Source organism: Heterocephalus glaber, unplaced genomic scaffold, assembly GCF_053883595.1.
Source record: "Heterocephalus glaber isolate CG9 unplaced genomic scaffold, H.glaber_assembly_v1.0 deba00001606, whole genome shotgun sequence".
Taxonomy (NCBI): domain Eukaryota; kingdom Metazoa; phylum Chordata; class Mammalia; order Rodentia; family Bathyergidae; genus Heterocephalus; species Heterocephalus glaber.
Window position 1 is genome coordinate 40,186,083 of NW_028258377.1, and position 16,559 is coordinate 40,202,641.

Below are 16,559 nucleotides of genomic sequence, written 5' to 3' on the forward strand. Positions count from 1 at the left end.
GTTCTGCGCCAGACCTTGGGCTGGGGGTGGCATGGGCCCCTCCTCAAGGGGCTCCTGGGCGAACCCTGTCACTCACTGCACATTGTTCAGCCAGTCAGAGCGCCTCAGAGGTCACTGACTAGTCTCGTCATCACTCATCTGGGGAAACTGAGGCACAGAGCGACAGCAATGTGTTCAAGACTGCACAAGAAACGTAGTTTTCTTTTTCTTTCTTATTTTTTGCAGTACTGGAGGTTGAACACGTCCCTCACATCCTACATAAATATTCAATTTTTATGTGTCAATTAAAAATTTAAAGAGTGCACAAGCAGCAAGTGTGATTTCCATTTGCAGACGAGTGTCCCCTGCCTTAGCCAGCATTTGAAATCCCAGCTATTCGGGAGGCCAGGCTGGGCAAAACAAAAAGACCCAGTCTCAAAAGAAAAGTGTGTGTGTGTCTCAATCCCAGGAGGGGGTGGGGGATCCCCGCACACTAGCACTTGGTTTCTTAAGGACTCAACCTATAGGCACTAAATGTCCCAGAGGTATCACTTCAGCCCTTGCTGAAATTTTAAACCCTCAATACCCGGGGCAGGACCCTCAGGGGGTGTTTCGGAGCCCAAGTAAGAACTGCCTGCCAGGGCGGAGCCTTCCCTGGGCCCTGGGTGCTGTTAGTCCTCTTGCAGGGCTGCGCTGGGAAAAGCAGCGTCTGCCTCCTGCCTGCCTCTCCCCACTCCCGTCAGTCACAGCCCAGACTTGCTCTGTCCCCATCGCCTGGGGCCTGGGCTGGGTGGAGCGCAGGGCGGATGCTACTCGCTCCCGAAATCCCAGCCAGCCTGCGATTGGCCGGGGGACCCTGCCTGGCCATGGATTGGCCATCGCTGAGGCCTGAAAAGTGGCTGCAAGGCTCGGACGCCCAGACGGACGGGCAGCCTGGCTGTCAGACAGTGCTCAACGCGGCCATGGCCCGGCTCCTTCGGGCGTCCTGCCTCCTGTCCCTGCTCCTGGCCGGCTCCGTCCCCTGGAGCCTCGGACAGGAGAAGTCCAAGGTGAGTGAGCCTGCAGGGACCCCACCTGTGACCGACGTCTGCCACCTCCCCTAAGTCTGGCCTGGGCGCTGCAGCTGGGCAGAATGAGTAGGGACCGAGGTCTACCCAACCTGCTTGCTGTCCGTGCCCGGATTCTCGGGGCCAGTCCATCCCAGGAGGGCATGTAACCCTAGGGGGCTGGGGATGCTGGGGCCAGAGTGGGTGGCAGGCCTGCTTAGCTCCATGGTTAATAGGAGGCAGGATGGGGCCAGACCTTTCCTCCTCCCCAGGGCAGGGAAGGCAGAAATCAGTAGAGACAGACCCAGAGATTTATGTCTCCAAAACCTCAATCCTGCTCTCCCCAACCTGTTTGTGGAATGCTTACCGCACCTCTAATCCCAGGACTCAGGAGGCTGAGGCAGGAGGATCACCATGAGTTTGAGGCCAGCCCAGGCTACATAGTGAGTTCAAGGCCAGCTTGACCTACAAAGTGAGACCCTGCCTCAAACTGCACCCCCTAACAGCAAAAACCAAAAGACCAGAAGAAAAAGTGCTTGTGTAAGCTCAGGCTTTGGGGCTCTGTTTCCAAAAGCCTCTGGGTCTTTAGTATTTTACAAGCCCATGATGGTGTATCCAAGAGCAGGGTTCTTCCCCCTTGTTCTCAGCCTCAACCCCATTAGTCTGCTCCTCCTTAGAGTCACAAACTCCTTTCTACTGTTTAGCACCACCTGATCAGAAGGCGTCTTCCCGGGCAGGGATGGGACCCCGCCTCACGCTCAGGGTGTGGAGTAGAGGTGGGGAGGGCAGTGGGAAGCCAGGCTATGGAGTCAGCCCTGTCCCTCAGTCTGGGGACAGCCCGGAAGGGAAGACCGGCCCTGCCTCGAGCAGGCTGGAGGTAAAGGTGGCCCCAGGAAAACTCGCCATAGCCACATGTTTTCTTCAGAACTCTGAGAGGCTGGATGGGCTCAGAACAGGGTGACTGTGCTCTAGGAGTCTTGGGGTGCAATGCGGCCAGATCACACGCTGCCAGCCAGGGCTTGCTGCCAGCGACACCTGGACATGCCCATCTCTACTCCTGGTCCTGAGAGCTGTGATGCCACTGCCCCAGCTTCCAGGACCTAGCCAGGACAAGAGGATGGGGGGGGGGGGGCGTGTGCGCTGAATGGGGGCCCAAAGGGGCCAGCTCCAGGGAGATGCTTCCCTCTTTCCAACTCCTTTCCTTGCTGCAGTCCCTCCTCAGTCAGCTTGGGACTGCCCAGCTCCCTGCCCTTGCTCTACAAAGGACTTTGCAGAAGCTGGACAGTAATGGCTGCTGATGTGCACAGGATCCTAGTAACCGCTGGTTTCTAGGTGACTAAACTAGGCTGAGAGGGTCATGGGACCACAGGCTTACGTCAGGGCTGCAGAGCCCTTGACAGGATGACTCTATTCCATCTTACAGTGGAGGAGCTGGAGGCCTAGAGAGGGGACGGGGTTGTCTGCACAGTCAGAGGTGTGGCAAGGCCCAGACACAGGTCTCCGGCCGCCCTTCTAGTGCAGTGCACCCGTCACAGGATCGCACAGAAGGTGCGCTAGGATGGGAGAGAACGGCACAGACCAGCAACCCTCGCTAGCCAGGGGCTGAGGGTCCCTCCCCACCCCGGCCCAGCCCTCAGGCCAGCATGACTCTCCTCTCTTGTCCCTCAAATTCTGTCTCCTCTGACCATCCTGTTCGAGACACAGGGCTGAAGGGTTCCATGGGCCCAGAGGAGAGGGACAGGGGCCTTATCCTGGGGGGCCCAGCTGAAGTCCCAGTATGAGCGCGGCTGGCAGCTCCCTGGCACGGCCACCCGTTGACCCCTCACTGGCCCAGGCAGGAAGTGTGGAGGCTTCACCACTCATTCCTCCTCCTGGGGACCTGATGGCTAGCAGGTCACCTTGTGCCTGCTGGCTGGTGACATCCAAGGCCTCTCTCCACCATCCTGCAGGAACCTCAGGGCCCTGTTCCCTGGCTGCAGCCAGAGGAGCCACTAAGGCTGGACACGCCTATTTCTCTCAAGAGGATTTCAAACCTGTTGTGATCTGCCAATAAATCCTCAAAACCCTTTTGAGAGCAGATGGGATTATCCTCAGTGCAGCAGAGTGAAAGTGACTTGCCTGAGGCCACACCACGGAGACCACAACCTAGTGCCAGGGCTACCCGTGCCTCATCCGACCCGCAGCCTGAGCCTGGCAGCTCCTGGCCCGTCTTTGAGCTACATGGCTTTCTCCTCCTCAGTCCACAGAGATGGTGCTTAGGTCAGGATGGAGCTGCTAGGGGTGTTGCTATCCAGCTGCCAGCACTCAGGACCAGCTGGGATGCTTGCCGTGCTCTGGTGTGCTTGCATCGTAAGGTGGGATCCACCTCAGCTGGGGCCTCGGAAGTGAGGGAGGAGTGTGGAGGGTCGGGTCTTGGTCCAGCCTTGAGCACCCGCCCAGAGTCCTGGGTGTGGAATGTCAGGCTCAATTCGAATTGCTGAGCAGGGAGGGAACGGCTGGCTGAGCAGCCCAGCTCCTCTGCCACTCTCCTGGCGCCTGGGTACGGTCTTTGTATCTCTCCTTGGACAGAGGCCCGTGGGGACCTTAGAGGCCTCCTAACACCGAGGGTTCCGGCCTTTCCTTCCCGCCAGACCCCCCCCCCAGTCAGGGTCATGATTCAGGGACACCCTTTCAAGAGGAGACCTAGAATTCCATCGGCTGGGGCATGGCCAGGGTCCTGCTGGCTCCCGGGTTACCCCATTCCGCCCGCCCCACTGACGGCGGCGATGCTTTCCAGTCCTTGGGTCCATAATGGCTAGTGTGGCTCGAGGAGCCCTTGGGAGGACACAGGGCCAGCTGGAGCCCACACAGAGTTAGTGGCAGCAGGAGGTGAAGCCAGTCTCCTCCCTCCTTATCCCAGAGGGTGACACGGAGCACAGTTGGGCAGACAGGAAGTGTGCTGGGCACGCACCTTCACCCTAACGGGCACTGGAGTCCTGCTGCAGGCCTTTCTCCATCCCGGCCCGGCCCTACTCCCCTATTTTGTGATGGCCTTTTTCTTTCCAGTCTTCCAGACTTGGAGCCTCCGGAGCCCACTCCCCACCCACTGCTTCCTCCTTTCTGTCCTTTTTTCCTTCCCAGTGGCCTAGTTCAGGCCTCCTCATCACTTGCCTGGACTGTTTCAACAGCCACCTAACCCATCTCTGTCAGTCCACCCAGGAGCCCAGGATGGCTTCCCTCAGGCCCCATAAGAGCTCCTAAGCTGGCACTGACAGGAGGTAATTATGAAGCCATTTCCAGGGTTGCACAGCGCTCGCTTACTGAGTGCTTGTGAGGCGCGTGACTGTAAGGATAAGTTGCTCATTAGACACTCGAGCACGCTCATAATCATTATTTCATACGAGGACTCAGGAGATCCTGGCTGTGTCCAGGTCCGGGTTTCGGTGTGGTCCTGGGCAGGCCACTCTCCCTGCTGGACTCTCGCTGGCCTCAGGGTGGAGAAAGGCCCATTTCCTCCGGCTCCAACTCCTCTTGGTGCCGTCTCTCCCCCCAGACTGAGTGTCATGGCGGCGTGAGCGGCACCATCTATGAGTACGGGGCCCTCACCATTGACGGCGAGGAGTACATCCCCTTCAAGAAGTACAGTGGCAAATACATCCTCTTTGTCAACGTGGCCAGCTACTGAGGCCTGACAGACCAGTACCTTGGTGAGAGCCCACCCTCCCGCCACTGCTTCCTCTGGGGCTGTTCCTGTCACTGGGATGCAGATCACAGGGGCCAGGGGTGACAGTCCCAGTCTTAGCTCCCCGTGCTCCTGTGTGTGCGCACGTGGAGACCCTGGAGAGCCGCCCAGATGGCCGCATGCAGGCCACCAGCCGGCTGCATCTGCTGGCCAAGAAGTTTCTCACTGCCTCCACCTGGTGCACCGAGTCTGGGGCAGGACAGGATCTGAGCCCCAGCTCTGCCAGTAGCTCAGGGTGACCCCAGGCCTGGGTGACCTCGGCTGTCCCCTCAGCAGGCAACCTCGCCCCTCTCCCTCCCCGCAGAACTGAATGCACTACAGGAGGAGCTTGAGCCCTTCGGCCTGGTGGTTCTGGGCTTCCCCTGCAACCAATTCGGAAAACAGGAGCCAGGAGAGAACTCCGAGATCCTCCCCAGCCTCAAGTGAGTGCAGGAGGAGCCCCTCCGAGGAATGAGGGAAGGCAGGGCCGGAGGAGGGGCCGATGGGGACAGTGGGGGAGCACGGCACGGCGGGGCACTGAGGTGTGTGGTCAGGAGGGCACCAGGAGGGCACCAGGAGGGCTCAGTTCTGCTCCTGCCCTTCAGGGCGCTCGGCTCCGGGTGCTCCCTCCCGGCCGGTCCCTTCCCTCCTTTCTAAGCCCTGCGCCTCCCCGCGGGACCCCCACTCATAGGTATGTCCGGCCAGGCAGAGGCTTCGTTCCTAACTTCCAGCTCTTTGAGAAAGGGGACGTAAATGGGGAGAAAGAGCAGAAGTTCTACACGTTCCTGAAGGTGCGTGAGCGGCCTCCCCCAGCCCGGGCGCTAGGCCACCCACTGCCCACCCGCTGCCCACCCAACCGGCGGGGGTGAGGCCCGAGCGGCCCTGGGCCTCATCACCAGTCACAGCCGACGGCTCGGCCCAAACCGCCCCTCCTCCGTCCGGGATCCGGCAGGGGCGCCGCGCTAAGGCCCTGCTTTCTCCCGCCCCAGAACTCCTGCCCTCCCACCGCCGAGCTCCTGGGCTCGCCCAGCCGTCTCTTCTGGGAACCCATGAAGATCCACGACATCCGCTGGAACTTCGAGAAGTTCTTGGTGGGGCCCGACGGCAAGCCCGTCATGCGCTGGTACCACCGCACCACGGTGGGCAGCGTCAAGGTGGACATCCTGGCCCACATGAGGCGGCAGGCCGCCCTGCTGGCCCCGGGGAAGTAGCCGCCCCCCCCCGGCCCCTGCCCCTGCCCACCGCCGTCCTCCCGCGCTCCTCACCCGGCCCGCCCGGGAGCGACACCGCGGCTCCTCCCGCTGTCCCCATGGCAACAGTTCGCGAGCCCTAAACCAGGTCCGCTACCCCGCTGACCTGGACTTCCGCTCGCCCGGCGGCGCCGCCGCAGTGCACAGGCTTCCGGCCTCCGCCTGGGCCTCGCCGCCGCAGCCGCTCCTTCCCGAAGGGCCTCCCGCGACCCCGCCCAGGCCGCCAGCTCGAGAGCAGGGCGCGGGGCGTCCGCATGAGGGAGGGGCCCGAAGCCCGGAGGGCGGGCCCCCCCTGAGCCTGTCCCGGGCCAGCCCTTGTGCATTCAGGCTGAGCCCCGGCAGGGACGCCGCCCCTGCCTCTGCGGAGGTCGTGCCCTCTGCCCTCCCCTGCCCTGTTCCCCCGTCAACCCGTCTGCCCAGTAAAGGCTTCTCTGCAGCAGCCGAGCCTCCGTGGTGCTTCATTTGCGGCCATCCAGGGGGGTGCGGGAGGGGCGGAGGGTGGCGAGGAGAGGAGAGGCGGTGCTCAGGGCCCCGCCTGGGCCGCGGGGAAAACACATGATATAGTTAACGTAAGTGTGTGTAAGTAACAGACTTTTGGGGCGGGGGGCGAGACAGGGTCTGGCTACGTAGCTCAGGCTGGCCTTGAACTATGTAGTCCAGGCTGGTCTCCAACTCGTGGCGATCCTCCTGCCTCTGCCTCCTGAGCGCTGGGATTACAGGTGCGGGCCATCACACTGCTTTCTGAGGACCTGGGGTGCCTAACCTGCATGCTTCACAACAGACACGCCCCGAGGCTGGCTCTGGTTCCTGCTGGTGTGTGGGCTCCACCAGCTCACCTTCCTGTTCGAAGGCAGGCCTCCTGATGGGTGGGCAGAGGCAGCACCCACAGCCAGGGCCCCGACGCCCTCCCAGGTCCTCCCTCTGGTGCTGCTCTCAGGGAACGTGGGAGAGGTGCAGAAGCAGGAACATAAAACACCAGTCACAGGATGTTGGTTTCCAACTTGGCTTTATGTCCAAGATTTGTGCAAATAGGTGTGTAGGGTCAGAAGCCACCCCTGCGTGGTCCTCAGACACCACACCTTTCCAGCTGCGGGGGCAGGGCCCAGGGCCCCTCTGCGGATGTGGCTGCAGTGGCCTGCGTTTGGGGGTGGAGGCTCTGGCCAGGCTGTCTGGGTGGAGGTGGACAGCACCTCTGTCCGACTGTTCTGCTCTGGAGAACCCACTCTTCCTGCAGCTCCTCACAGAGGGATAGGGATGGGCATGGGGCAGGCCTGCTGCAGAGCTCGGAGCAAAGCTCACACATACTCGTAAACCGGACCTGGCACCGAGGGGCCAGAACCGCTTCTGTGGAGGCTTTCAGGGGAAGGGGTCCCAGCTGCACCTCGCTCTCAGGATGGACATCCTGCGGCTTCAGCACAGGACGGCAGCCTGCCGAGGCCTCTCCATGCGGTGGGGAGGCAAGGCAGGGAGCTTCTCCGTGTCACGCCCGAAGAGGAAGAGGAGCCAGGTGGGAGCTCCTCAGGGCTGCAGGGCTGGAGGTGTGAGGTGAGGCCCATCCCAGCCTCCTGCCCGCTGAGGCTCTGGCTGCACAGGGCATGCAGCCTCTAGCTTTTCGGTAATCTGAGGTCAGCCAGCTCTGCAAGATGAAGGTGGAGCCAAATGACACAATCCAGTCTCACTGAGGCCCCTCACAGTCATTTTTTGCAGACTCTTAAGTAAACAAAAGTTTTGAGGACTTAAAAATTAGGTGGCATGGTTAGTTTTAAAGCCTTACATGGAAGCCAATTCAGTACCAGTGAAAACAACAGTGAGTTACGGAGTGCACCTCAGTGCAGGCTGTGCCTTGGCAGCTGTGGCCCCTCATGCAGCCCTGGGGGTGGCTGCTTAGGACCCTTCATGGAGCAGGGTAGGGGCGCAGGCAGTGCTGGAAAAGACCTGCTGAATTCTCAGATCCAGGATGCAGTGGAGCGGGGTATGAACCCAGCCAGCCTGGCTCTAGATGCAGAAGTGAGGCATCAGCCCTGCCCACCAGGCTGCCCTTGGCCACTCACCCAAGCAGCCCCCGAGGGCTCCAGGCCCCTGGGAGCAGGACCCAGCGCAGTCCCTTTTCCAGGCACCAGACCCTCCCACTAATCATCCATCCTCCAGCCTCTGCTCACTGTCCTGAGCAAGTCAGCCCCACTTCTGCACTGTTCTCTAGAAAGTTCCTGCTGGTGCCGAGATGAACTGGCCCTCCCTACCACTTCCACACGAGAGATACACTCCCAGAGTCCGCTAGGTGAAGGAGTGCCTCCTGCCCCACCAGAGTCCCAACGGGGGCAAGGGCAGCCATTAGGGCCCGAAGTCTCCTCCTGACTAGTAAACGTGGCTTGAGTCCCTTCCACTTCCATGGCGGACTTGACCAGAGAGTACTGTCTGAACTGCTCGTGCCACTCTGCTTTAAAATGTCCAACAACTCCACACCACACTTAGAGCACAGCCTGGTCCTACCATGCTCCACAAGGCCCTGCCCATGACTCTCTCCCTGCCTTGCCCTTCTCCTTCCGAGCATCTTCTCAGCAGCCATGCTGGCTTTCCCTCAGATCCTTAAGCTGGCCACCTTCCTTCCGTCCTACCACGCTGCTGTGGTCTGGACTGTAATGTCCCCCCAAGGCCCACCAGCCTGTGGCATCACTGAGATATGATGGGACTTCCAGGAGGAAGGGCCTAGCCGGAGGACAGAGGCTCACTGGGGGATGCCTTTAAAGGCACAGTTGGGAGCCTGGCCCCTTCCTCTTTCTGTTTGCTTCCTGACTGCCATGAGACCCCTGCCACACCTCCCACCATGATGGCACTGCCACAGGCCCGAAGTGATCACTGTGAGCCAGAATAAGTCTCTCCCCCTGGTAAACTGACTCTCAGGTGTTCTGTCCCATGGCAGACAGCTGGCTCACAAACTGGTCCTGAGAATGGGTCACGGCTGTGACTGTCCCTGGTGATGTGGTTCAGAAAGCTCTGGGCCTGCTCTGGGGGAGGAATCTGGCAGTCTGGAGAAGTGGCTTGGAAGAGAGACTTCCAGTGCTGTGAGAGACACTAATGGGTGGCCTGCTGAGGACTCGGAGGACCAGAATGCTGCCAGAAGGTGACAGTAAAAACTGCTTCCAAGGCTCCAGGTGGAAATGACTCTGCTAGAAACTGTACCGGAGGCTACTCAGGTTCCACTCTGGCAAAGAGCCTGCCTACAATGCTGTCTATTCTCCGAGACACGTCCGAGGCTGAGTCTACAGGTGACGGATGATTCTCTGGGAGACTTCAAGGCAGCACAGATACCAGCAGTGGCATGGGTACTGATGGCTGCTTTCAGCCAGATTTACTGTGAGAATGAGGAGCAAGAAAGCAGAGCACACAGGTAAGAAACACTTGCAGTTTGTCTAGAAAAGCAGCACACATAAGGTTCCTGCCAAGGACAGTGAGGCTTGGTGTCACTGAGAAGAAGCAGTGTCCTCCGGGCCCACAGCAAGTGGCCTGAGGGCGTCCCAAGAGTCAGCAGGGACCCATCCACTGCAAGCAGCTCCTGTCAGGCTGGAGGACACGGCTGTGAAAGTGAAGCCAGTGCCAAAAGGGGACCCAGCTCCTCGACGCCAGGAGCGTGGACCGCCCGCCTGACGGGCCATGTGGGCTGCAGCTGGCCAGGACGCAGGGGTGGGGCTGCTCCGTCCCCAGGAACTGACACCAAGCTCTGAATACAGAGCTGCAGGGCTCACGTCTGCCGTGCTGGGCTTCCGTCTGGCTTTGATCGGATCCTTCCTTTCTGTGGCCCCACTCCTCTCTCTGGGAATAAGAGTGTACATCCCACTACTGGATGCTGGAAATAGGGAAATTTCTTTTTAATTTTTATAGGGGTTCACAGCTGAGTTTGCCTTGAGTCTTGGAGACTTTGGACTTCCCGGCAATGCTGGAGTAGTGAAGACTCTGGTGCCTTTGGGGATGGACTGAATACATTCTGCATTCTGAGCCTTTGGGGGACAGAGGTGGCATGTGACAGCTGGGTCTTAAACACCCTCTGATGATCCACAGTCAGCAGCCTGTCGTGCTGCTGGAGACGGTGGGATCTTTAGCAGGTGGGGCCTAGTGTCACTGGGGTGCATTTGAAGAGGATGCCGGGGCCCCAGGCTCTCCCTGTGTCTCCCAGCTGCCGTGACGTGCCAAGTGCTCTCGCCTTGTGCAGTCCCGCCACAGCCCCAAAGCAACAGGACCAAGTGACCATGGACTGGAACTGTAAGCCAAAATAAACCTTTCTGCCTTATAAATTAGGTCAGCTCTTTTGTCCTGGGAACAGGAAGCTGTCTGGCATTTTCTGCAAGAACATCTTCCACCCCTACTTCTTCCCCCAGTTAACGCCACTCATTCTGAGGGTCTGAACTCGGATATCAGCCCCCAGGAAAGCTTTCCTCAGCCCCTATTCCAGGTCAGGGCCCCCAATTCCCTGCTCTCACGGAAACCTGTTCTTGCTCATCAATGCAACCTGCTGTGTGGCTTTTAAAATCCCTTTCTGCCTCCCTAGACCACTAGACAGCAGGTCCACAGGGGCAGAGGCTGTGTCTGCTTCTGGCATCTCAGCACCCCTGACCCAGCATGGGGCCTGGCATGAAGGCAACAAACTAAACTGACCGAATGGTTGCAGTCCCACCGCCCTGCAGTGAACTTTTCAACACCAGTTTAGGAAGCCAGTCTTTCCTCCACCAAGGTCGGACAGCAGCAGCAGCATTTCCAAACTGGGCCGATCCAGGCAGGTAAAGAGCGGTCTCCCCCATTGGGAGCCAAGCCTCGGGACAAGGGACCACTCCTACCTGGTTCTGTGGGCCGGGCTGCAGACACGTCGATCACTTGGGAGCTCTGATTCCGCACACTGCCACAGGGTGGGCGCCAGGTGTACTCTGGCTACAACAAAAGCACACTTAATAATCCACAGCCACACTTGAAAATTGCAACAGCAGCCATCATGCCGGTGTAGAACTAGATATACATTAACCAAGTACAACCGAATCCTCAGAAATGTCCAGGCTAACATTCCCAGTGAGGACACTAAAGCTCAGAAGGGTAGGAAATAAATGTTACCCAGCTAGGAAAGGGGCCAGGCTTGGCTCTGAGTGGCCGAGCTCTTTGGCTTACACTCTGCTCCAGAGTACAAAGAAGTCACCCGGGGGACACTGGAGAGGACAGCAGTGACTTTCCGGGCAGACTGGGGTTGTGGCAGAGGGACTGGAGAAGAGGGCCAGATGATGGCATTTTTGGAGAAAGAAATAGTAAGAGAAAAGGAAAGAAAGCAAAATCGGAGAAAAGAAGAGGAAAAGAGAAAGAGGAGCAAAAGGAAAGAAACACAGCCAAGTTCTGGAAGCTGGTGCCTGTGGGGATGACGGAGTCAAGTGCACACTCTGACCTCCTTCCTCCCCTGCGTCTCTCTCAACCTCTCCATCTGCCCCAGGGATGCTGGCCCCCAGGTGAAGACCCCTTGCCCCCGGGCCTCTGCCCAATGCTGCCCACAGACAGGAAGTGCTGAGGCTGCAGTGTCCGAAGTCCTCACAGATCTCGCTCCCTGGCAAGGGTCTCCAGCGCCCCGGGGAGGGGCAGACTCACCAGATGGTAGAGGCGTGAGCCTGGGATCGGGGGCGGGTGGTCCATGCCCATGGGGGGCGGGGGGTAGCGGATCTGGGACCAGTCCTCGTAGCCGTGATGCGGCACCATGGCTGGCATGGGCGGGTAGGCATAGGGGTAGGCCCCGCAGATGTGCTCTGCGTGGGGCTCCGCATGGTAGCGCTCTCCCGAGGCCTGCAAGGAAGGCTCGCATGTGGCTCTGCCTGGCAAGACTCTCGCAGTGACACCACCTCCCCTCCCCGCTTCCAGAATCCCAGCCCTCGGAGGGCACGGAGGTCAGGGATGCGGGCATGGAACGCTGGGAAGGAACAGCCCGGTACACAGCATGGAGATCTGCTCTGTGGGCATGGAGGGTGGGTGCGAGGACAGATGACCGGCTCGTGCCGCAGAGGACCTCAGACCGTCTCCCCCTTCGCTCCCCACCGGACAGGCGCTGCAGCTGCTCACCTTGGCTTTCCTCTTCTGCTGTCTCAGGGCTTCTTTTGCCTTCTCCTCCTCTTTCAATGCTTTCAGCTGGAGAAGAGAGGGAGAAACTCGTTGACACAGGTGGTTCCCTGGCCTGGGCAGTGGACCAGTTTCACCCCAGGGGACCCCGGGAAGGGCAGGAGTCCGGCTGAGGCCTGCTCTCTGTGGGCGGCTGGACAAAGGTCGGGGTGTGCGGCTTCCGGGCTTTCCTACCAACATCTAGTTCCATTCTGTGACGAGCGGGAGGCCAGGGTCAGTTCCTAAGTTTGCTTCTCTAAGCATCAAGTGACTGGCAGTCAAAGCCGAGTGTCTCGGACTCAGACCTCGGCACTGCACAGGGGCCAGAGAGGGCAAAGGACCTGCAGGTCCGGGTGGAAGGGGACAGCAAGCCCCTCCAACCCTTCTCTCCCCATGGGGACAGGCCTCCTCGGTGCCGGTGCCCCACCTGGGTGTTTGACAAGGTGACCTGGGCCTGCAGCTTCTCCACCTGCTTCTTCAGCTCCTCCTTCTCCTCGTTCATGCGCTCCCGGTCACTGCGCTCCCTCTGGAAGTCCTCCTCAAAGATCTTCACCTGCATGCGGTGGGCAGAGGAGGGCAGCACTGAGCGAGGCTGCCTCCCTCGCAGCCTCGGACCCCATGCTCCGGCGGGGGCCGCTGGCATCAGGGCTGGCTTCGCCCAGTCCTGGGCTTCCCCACGGGCGGGAGGGCTGCACTGCCTGCCCACACGCCCAGCCTGGAGCAGAACGGCTCCCATCCCTCTAGCTTATGTTCTGACTTCACGGTAGGACCTTATTTCAACAAAAATTCATGGCTTAAAAAAAAAAGATGAAGGGCCGGGGAATTAGCTCAGTGGTTCCGTCGCCTGCCTCGAAAGCGCAAGGTCCCAAGTTCGATCCCCAGTACCAAAAAAAAAAAAAAAGAAAAAAAAAAAAAGATGAAAAGCCATGGACCAGTGCGATCCTTGCATCTGGTGAGGCCCAAAGAGGCAGAGGCACAGACCCAGGGTGGCCAAAGTGGCCTGTGGTCTGCTGGCTCTGAGACCCAGGGCAGCCTGCAGCAGGGCTCTGGGGATCCAGGCAGGGCCGGCTAGGGATCCTGTGGGTTGCCTCCTCACTGCCGATCACAGGCGCTGAGTGCGAGCAGGATGGTTTAGGAGGATGCAAAGAACAGCAGGGGAAGCCAGAGCCTTTCACTCTGCTTCCGGTCCTCTGTGTCTCTCAAAGAGAGAGTATCTCTTCAATTTGCGGCAAATACATAGGTTCTTCCATTTATAGTAATGAAAGAAAGTTCCCTTTTAAATACATGTACTTAAAATTTATATTTTACATAGCAGGTGAGCAAGAGCCAGTGCAGCAGAGAGGGCTAAATCGTAAAGGCGGCACAGGAGGGACTTAAGCAGGGACACGGACGTGGGCCGCTCATTACAGGTCCCCCTGACTCCAAGACCTCCCTGGACCTCAGGAAAGGGGGGCTCCAGCTCCCCCGATCCTCACCTGCTGCTTCAGCAACTCATTCTGCGTGGCCAGCTCCTGCTTCCTTAGGAGGCTGCCGGCCCCTTCTGGGCTCCCGAACGCTGCTGGGGATGATGGGGAGGTGCAGATGCTCAGTGCTTCCTCCAGGGCCTGGGGTCAGGGAGAGAAGGGACAGAGCCATCAGCGAAGGGACAACTAAAAGCCGGGAGGTCAGGGCCCTTGGGGTCATCCTCAGGGACCCTCTTCTCACTCACAATGACAGGAATCACCACCATCAGCAGCACTGTTCCCACAGAGCGTGACCTAACTTTCTACACACGCATTTGGTGGAAGCCGCTCCAGGCGTCGGAGGAGGAGACCCAACTGCCTCCCTCACTCCTGCGTCTCAGATGTGAAAGCGGAGGCTTGAGACCCAAAGTGCTTGTCCAAGGCCACACAGCGAGTGAGCGGCAACGCAGGGATTTGAACCCAGTGTGCGACCTTGGCCAGGGCTAACCGGGGTCCTTGTGGTGGGGGTCTTGTTCTCTGAGCGGGAGGCTCAGGTCCTGGCACCTGGGCCAGGAGGAAACCTAAGTGTGGGGGACTCAGTCTCTGACAGCTGCCCTGCCCGGCTGTGCAGCTCCGAGGCTCTCCCCCAGCCTCCAGGTTACCAGCCTGGATTTTAACCTCCACCTTTCTCACACTGAAGATACACCGAAACATCAACAAGTAACATTCTGAAAGTAAAACCAGCGAGTCTTCGTGTTCGAGTAACAGTCCTGTATGTGAACGGTGTGCTTGCATCTTCTCCCTGTTCTCTGTGGCAGGGTCTCTCGCTCCGTAGCCCAGGCTGCCTCCAACTCGCAGTCAGCCGCCTCATCCTGAGAAGCAGGGACTACAGGAGTGTGGCGCCGTGCCTGCTCCTTCATCCTGAAGGTCTCCGAGAGCTGCCCTTGCCGCCTGCCGTGCTGCATGCTCCTTCAGGACTCTGGAGCCTCTCCAGGCCAGTCACCCTGAGCAGCACCTGGGCTTCACCCCCGCCAGGCCTCGGCCCTGCCTGCCGTGCTTGGCAGGACGAGAAGGCAGATTCTCCAGCTGGGGCCTGGGCCCAAGGAAGGCGCTGAGCCAGGAGACCATTCAGTGTGCTCTGAGGGGAGGCAACCGCTCCACTCAGCCTCCTGCCCCGGCCCATCTCCTAAATGAGCAGGCTGAGGCCCAGGACAGGGAGAGACTTGCCTGGGTGACAGGCATGGCAGGCCGCCCGCCCTGCTCGGCTCAGCCACACAAGTGTCCCCGTCCCCAACTCTGCCAAGAAAACCTAGAGGTTCCCCTCACAGTGAGTAGCATGGACAGGGTCCCGCCAAGCCACCGGACACACACTCCTCCCCCGTGGAAACAGGTCCCGCGGCGCCTGGACTGGGCACAGTGAGTGCCCACACAGAATCCAACCAGACAGCAGGGCTCGGGCCAGGCAAAGCCAAACTCGGGCCAGAGGCAGAGCGAAAGAAAGGAAAACCGTCGGCACGGAACCAGAAGCTGAGCCACAAGCTCAACAATCCCCCAGGCCTGCAGAGAACACCTCCTCTCCAAGCTCCATCCATCCTTCCGGTCGGCAGCAGCCCCCACCCTGCACTGCAGGGAGAGCAGGACAAGAATGGGTGGAGCCAGATAGCAAGAACAAGGCCCAGCGCCTGCGCTGGCTAAGCCGGTACTGGAATCAGCCCCAGGCCTGCCCCGTCCCACCGCCATTCAGCCTGGCTAGGTCAGAGGGTTTCTGCCTCAGCCAGCACCCACGCTGGATGCCCTGTGTGGGCACATCCACTTCGCACGGTCGCCTCCTCCAGTGGGCACTTCCTGAACACTGAGCAAGGCCGGGATCTACCGCCTGATAGGGCTGCACTCCCCAGTGAGGCAGAAGATGGTGGTGTGAGGGCTCATGCACGTTGCTGGCACTAGGAGCACGGAACAGGGAAGAATCCACTGAGCGAGGGATGCCAAGGCAGGGGTGGCCAGCTGGGGCCCTGGGAAGAGCAGCACGTGCCGGCCCTGAGGAGGGGTGGCCGGGGAGGCTGGGGCCGTCACACCGGCTCAGTGTGCAGTCCCTGAGCGGGGCAGCATCGAGAGGAGGCCCTCTCCATCTAGGGCAGCCAGGCGCCCACCTTGTTGAGCCGCTGGATCTCCTTCTCCTGGTACTCGCGCTGCCGGGTGAGGGGGCTCAGCTGGTCCTGCAGGTGCTTGACCTTCTGGCGCAGCTCCTTGGCCTCCGCAGTCAGCTGCTCTTTGTCGGTCTGCAGGGAGCATGAGGTAGGTAAGCGGGGGCTCCTCAGGACTCCTGCCAGCCTGCAGGCCCTCCTCATGAGCGCTGCCTCTCCCTGCTCGGCCACCACCTCGCTTCATCACTCACATGGCACCGGGAGGTGCAGAAAGGGCCGCCTGGCCCGCACAGAGAAGGCCTGGTGTCTGAGTTCTGAGCTTACTTACAGGCCAGGGGCAGGGGCTCATAACACGGGGCTCAGAGGTGCCTCGCAGGGCTCCAAGCCCCAGTCTGAGCACGGCATCCTCTCTGCATGCCATGTTCCAGCCAGACTCACACCGGAGCCCGCTGCGACCCTGAGGGTGAACTGTGCGCAACACCTCAGGGGCCCTTCAGGGCTTATGTCTGAGCCTAAATGCAGCCCTTGGCAGACGGTCTCCTCCAGAGCCAGACACAGATGGGGGCTGGGAGAAGGGTCCCCAGAGCCGAGCGGCCCTCCCACGCCCACCAGAGACTTCCGGCTTCTGTGCCACAGCCGGGAGGGCACAGGAGCAGCAGGCCCGGCCTCGCCCGGCACGGGGAGGAGGCCCAAGGCAGCCACTTGGGAGCCCAGCTTGCCTAGTCCCACGGCTCCCTCCTTCCGTGGAGGCCACGTGTGCGGACGTGGACGGATGTGGGAAGAGGCACCGAGACGGAGGAGGGCCCGGCTGGGGGCTGCATGGGGCAGGGCCGGGAGGTGCTCCCCGCAGCTCGACCCTTCATCTGCCGCCCGCCAACACC

General features: G+C 60.2%; 2 protein-coding genes across 10 annotated transcripts in view; one reads left to right on the plus strand and one right to left on the minus strand.

Moving 5' to 3' along the window:
- The first annotated feature begins 666 nt into the window (after positions 1–666).
- Gpx3 (glutathione peroxidase 3) lies at positions 667–6,414 on the plus strand. The gene is made up of 5 exons (XM_004836654.4): positions 667–1,028; positions 4,558–4,711; positions 5,051–5,168; positions 5,417–5,516; positions 5,715–6,414. The coding sequence occupies exons 1-5, from the start codon at positions 786–788 to the stop codon at positions 5,934–5,936; spliced, it is 837 nt and encodes a 278-aa protein (XP_004836711.4). The 5' UTR covers positions 667–785; the 3' UTR covers positions 5,937–6,414.
- Positions 6,415–6,964: 550 nt separating this feature from the next.
- The window catches only part of Tnip1 (TNFAIP3 interacting protein 1), a 42,341-nt gene continuing 32,746 nt past the window's right edge, over positions 6,965–16,559 (minus strand). For 3 of the 9 annotated variants that reach the window (XM_004836656.3, XM_087194579.1, XM_087194578.1), the window contains 7 exons: positions 15,685–15,813; positions 13,568–13,696; positions 12,520–12,645; positions 12,057–12,122; positions 11,592–11,783; positions 10,805–10,895; positions 6,965–7,611 (listed from right to left, as the gene is read on the minus strand). In XM_004836656.3, the coding sequence (XP_004836713.2) occupies positions 7,580–7,611; positions 10,805–10,895; positions 11,592–11,783; positions 12,057–12,122; positions 12,520–12,645; positions 13,568–13,696; positions 15,685–15,813 (765 nt within the window). In that variant the 3' untranslated portion in view covers positions 6,965–7,579. The other 6 variants (XM_087194575.1, XM_087194580.1, XM_087194576.1 and 3 more) reach the window with 4 other exon arrangements.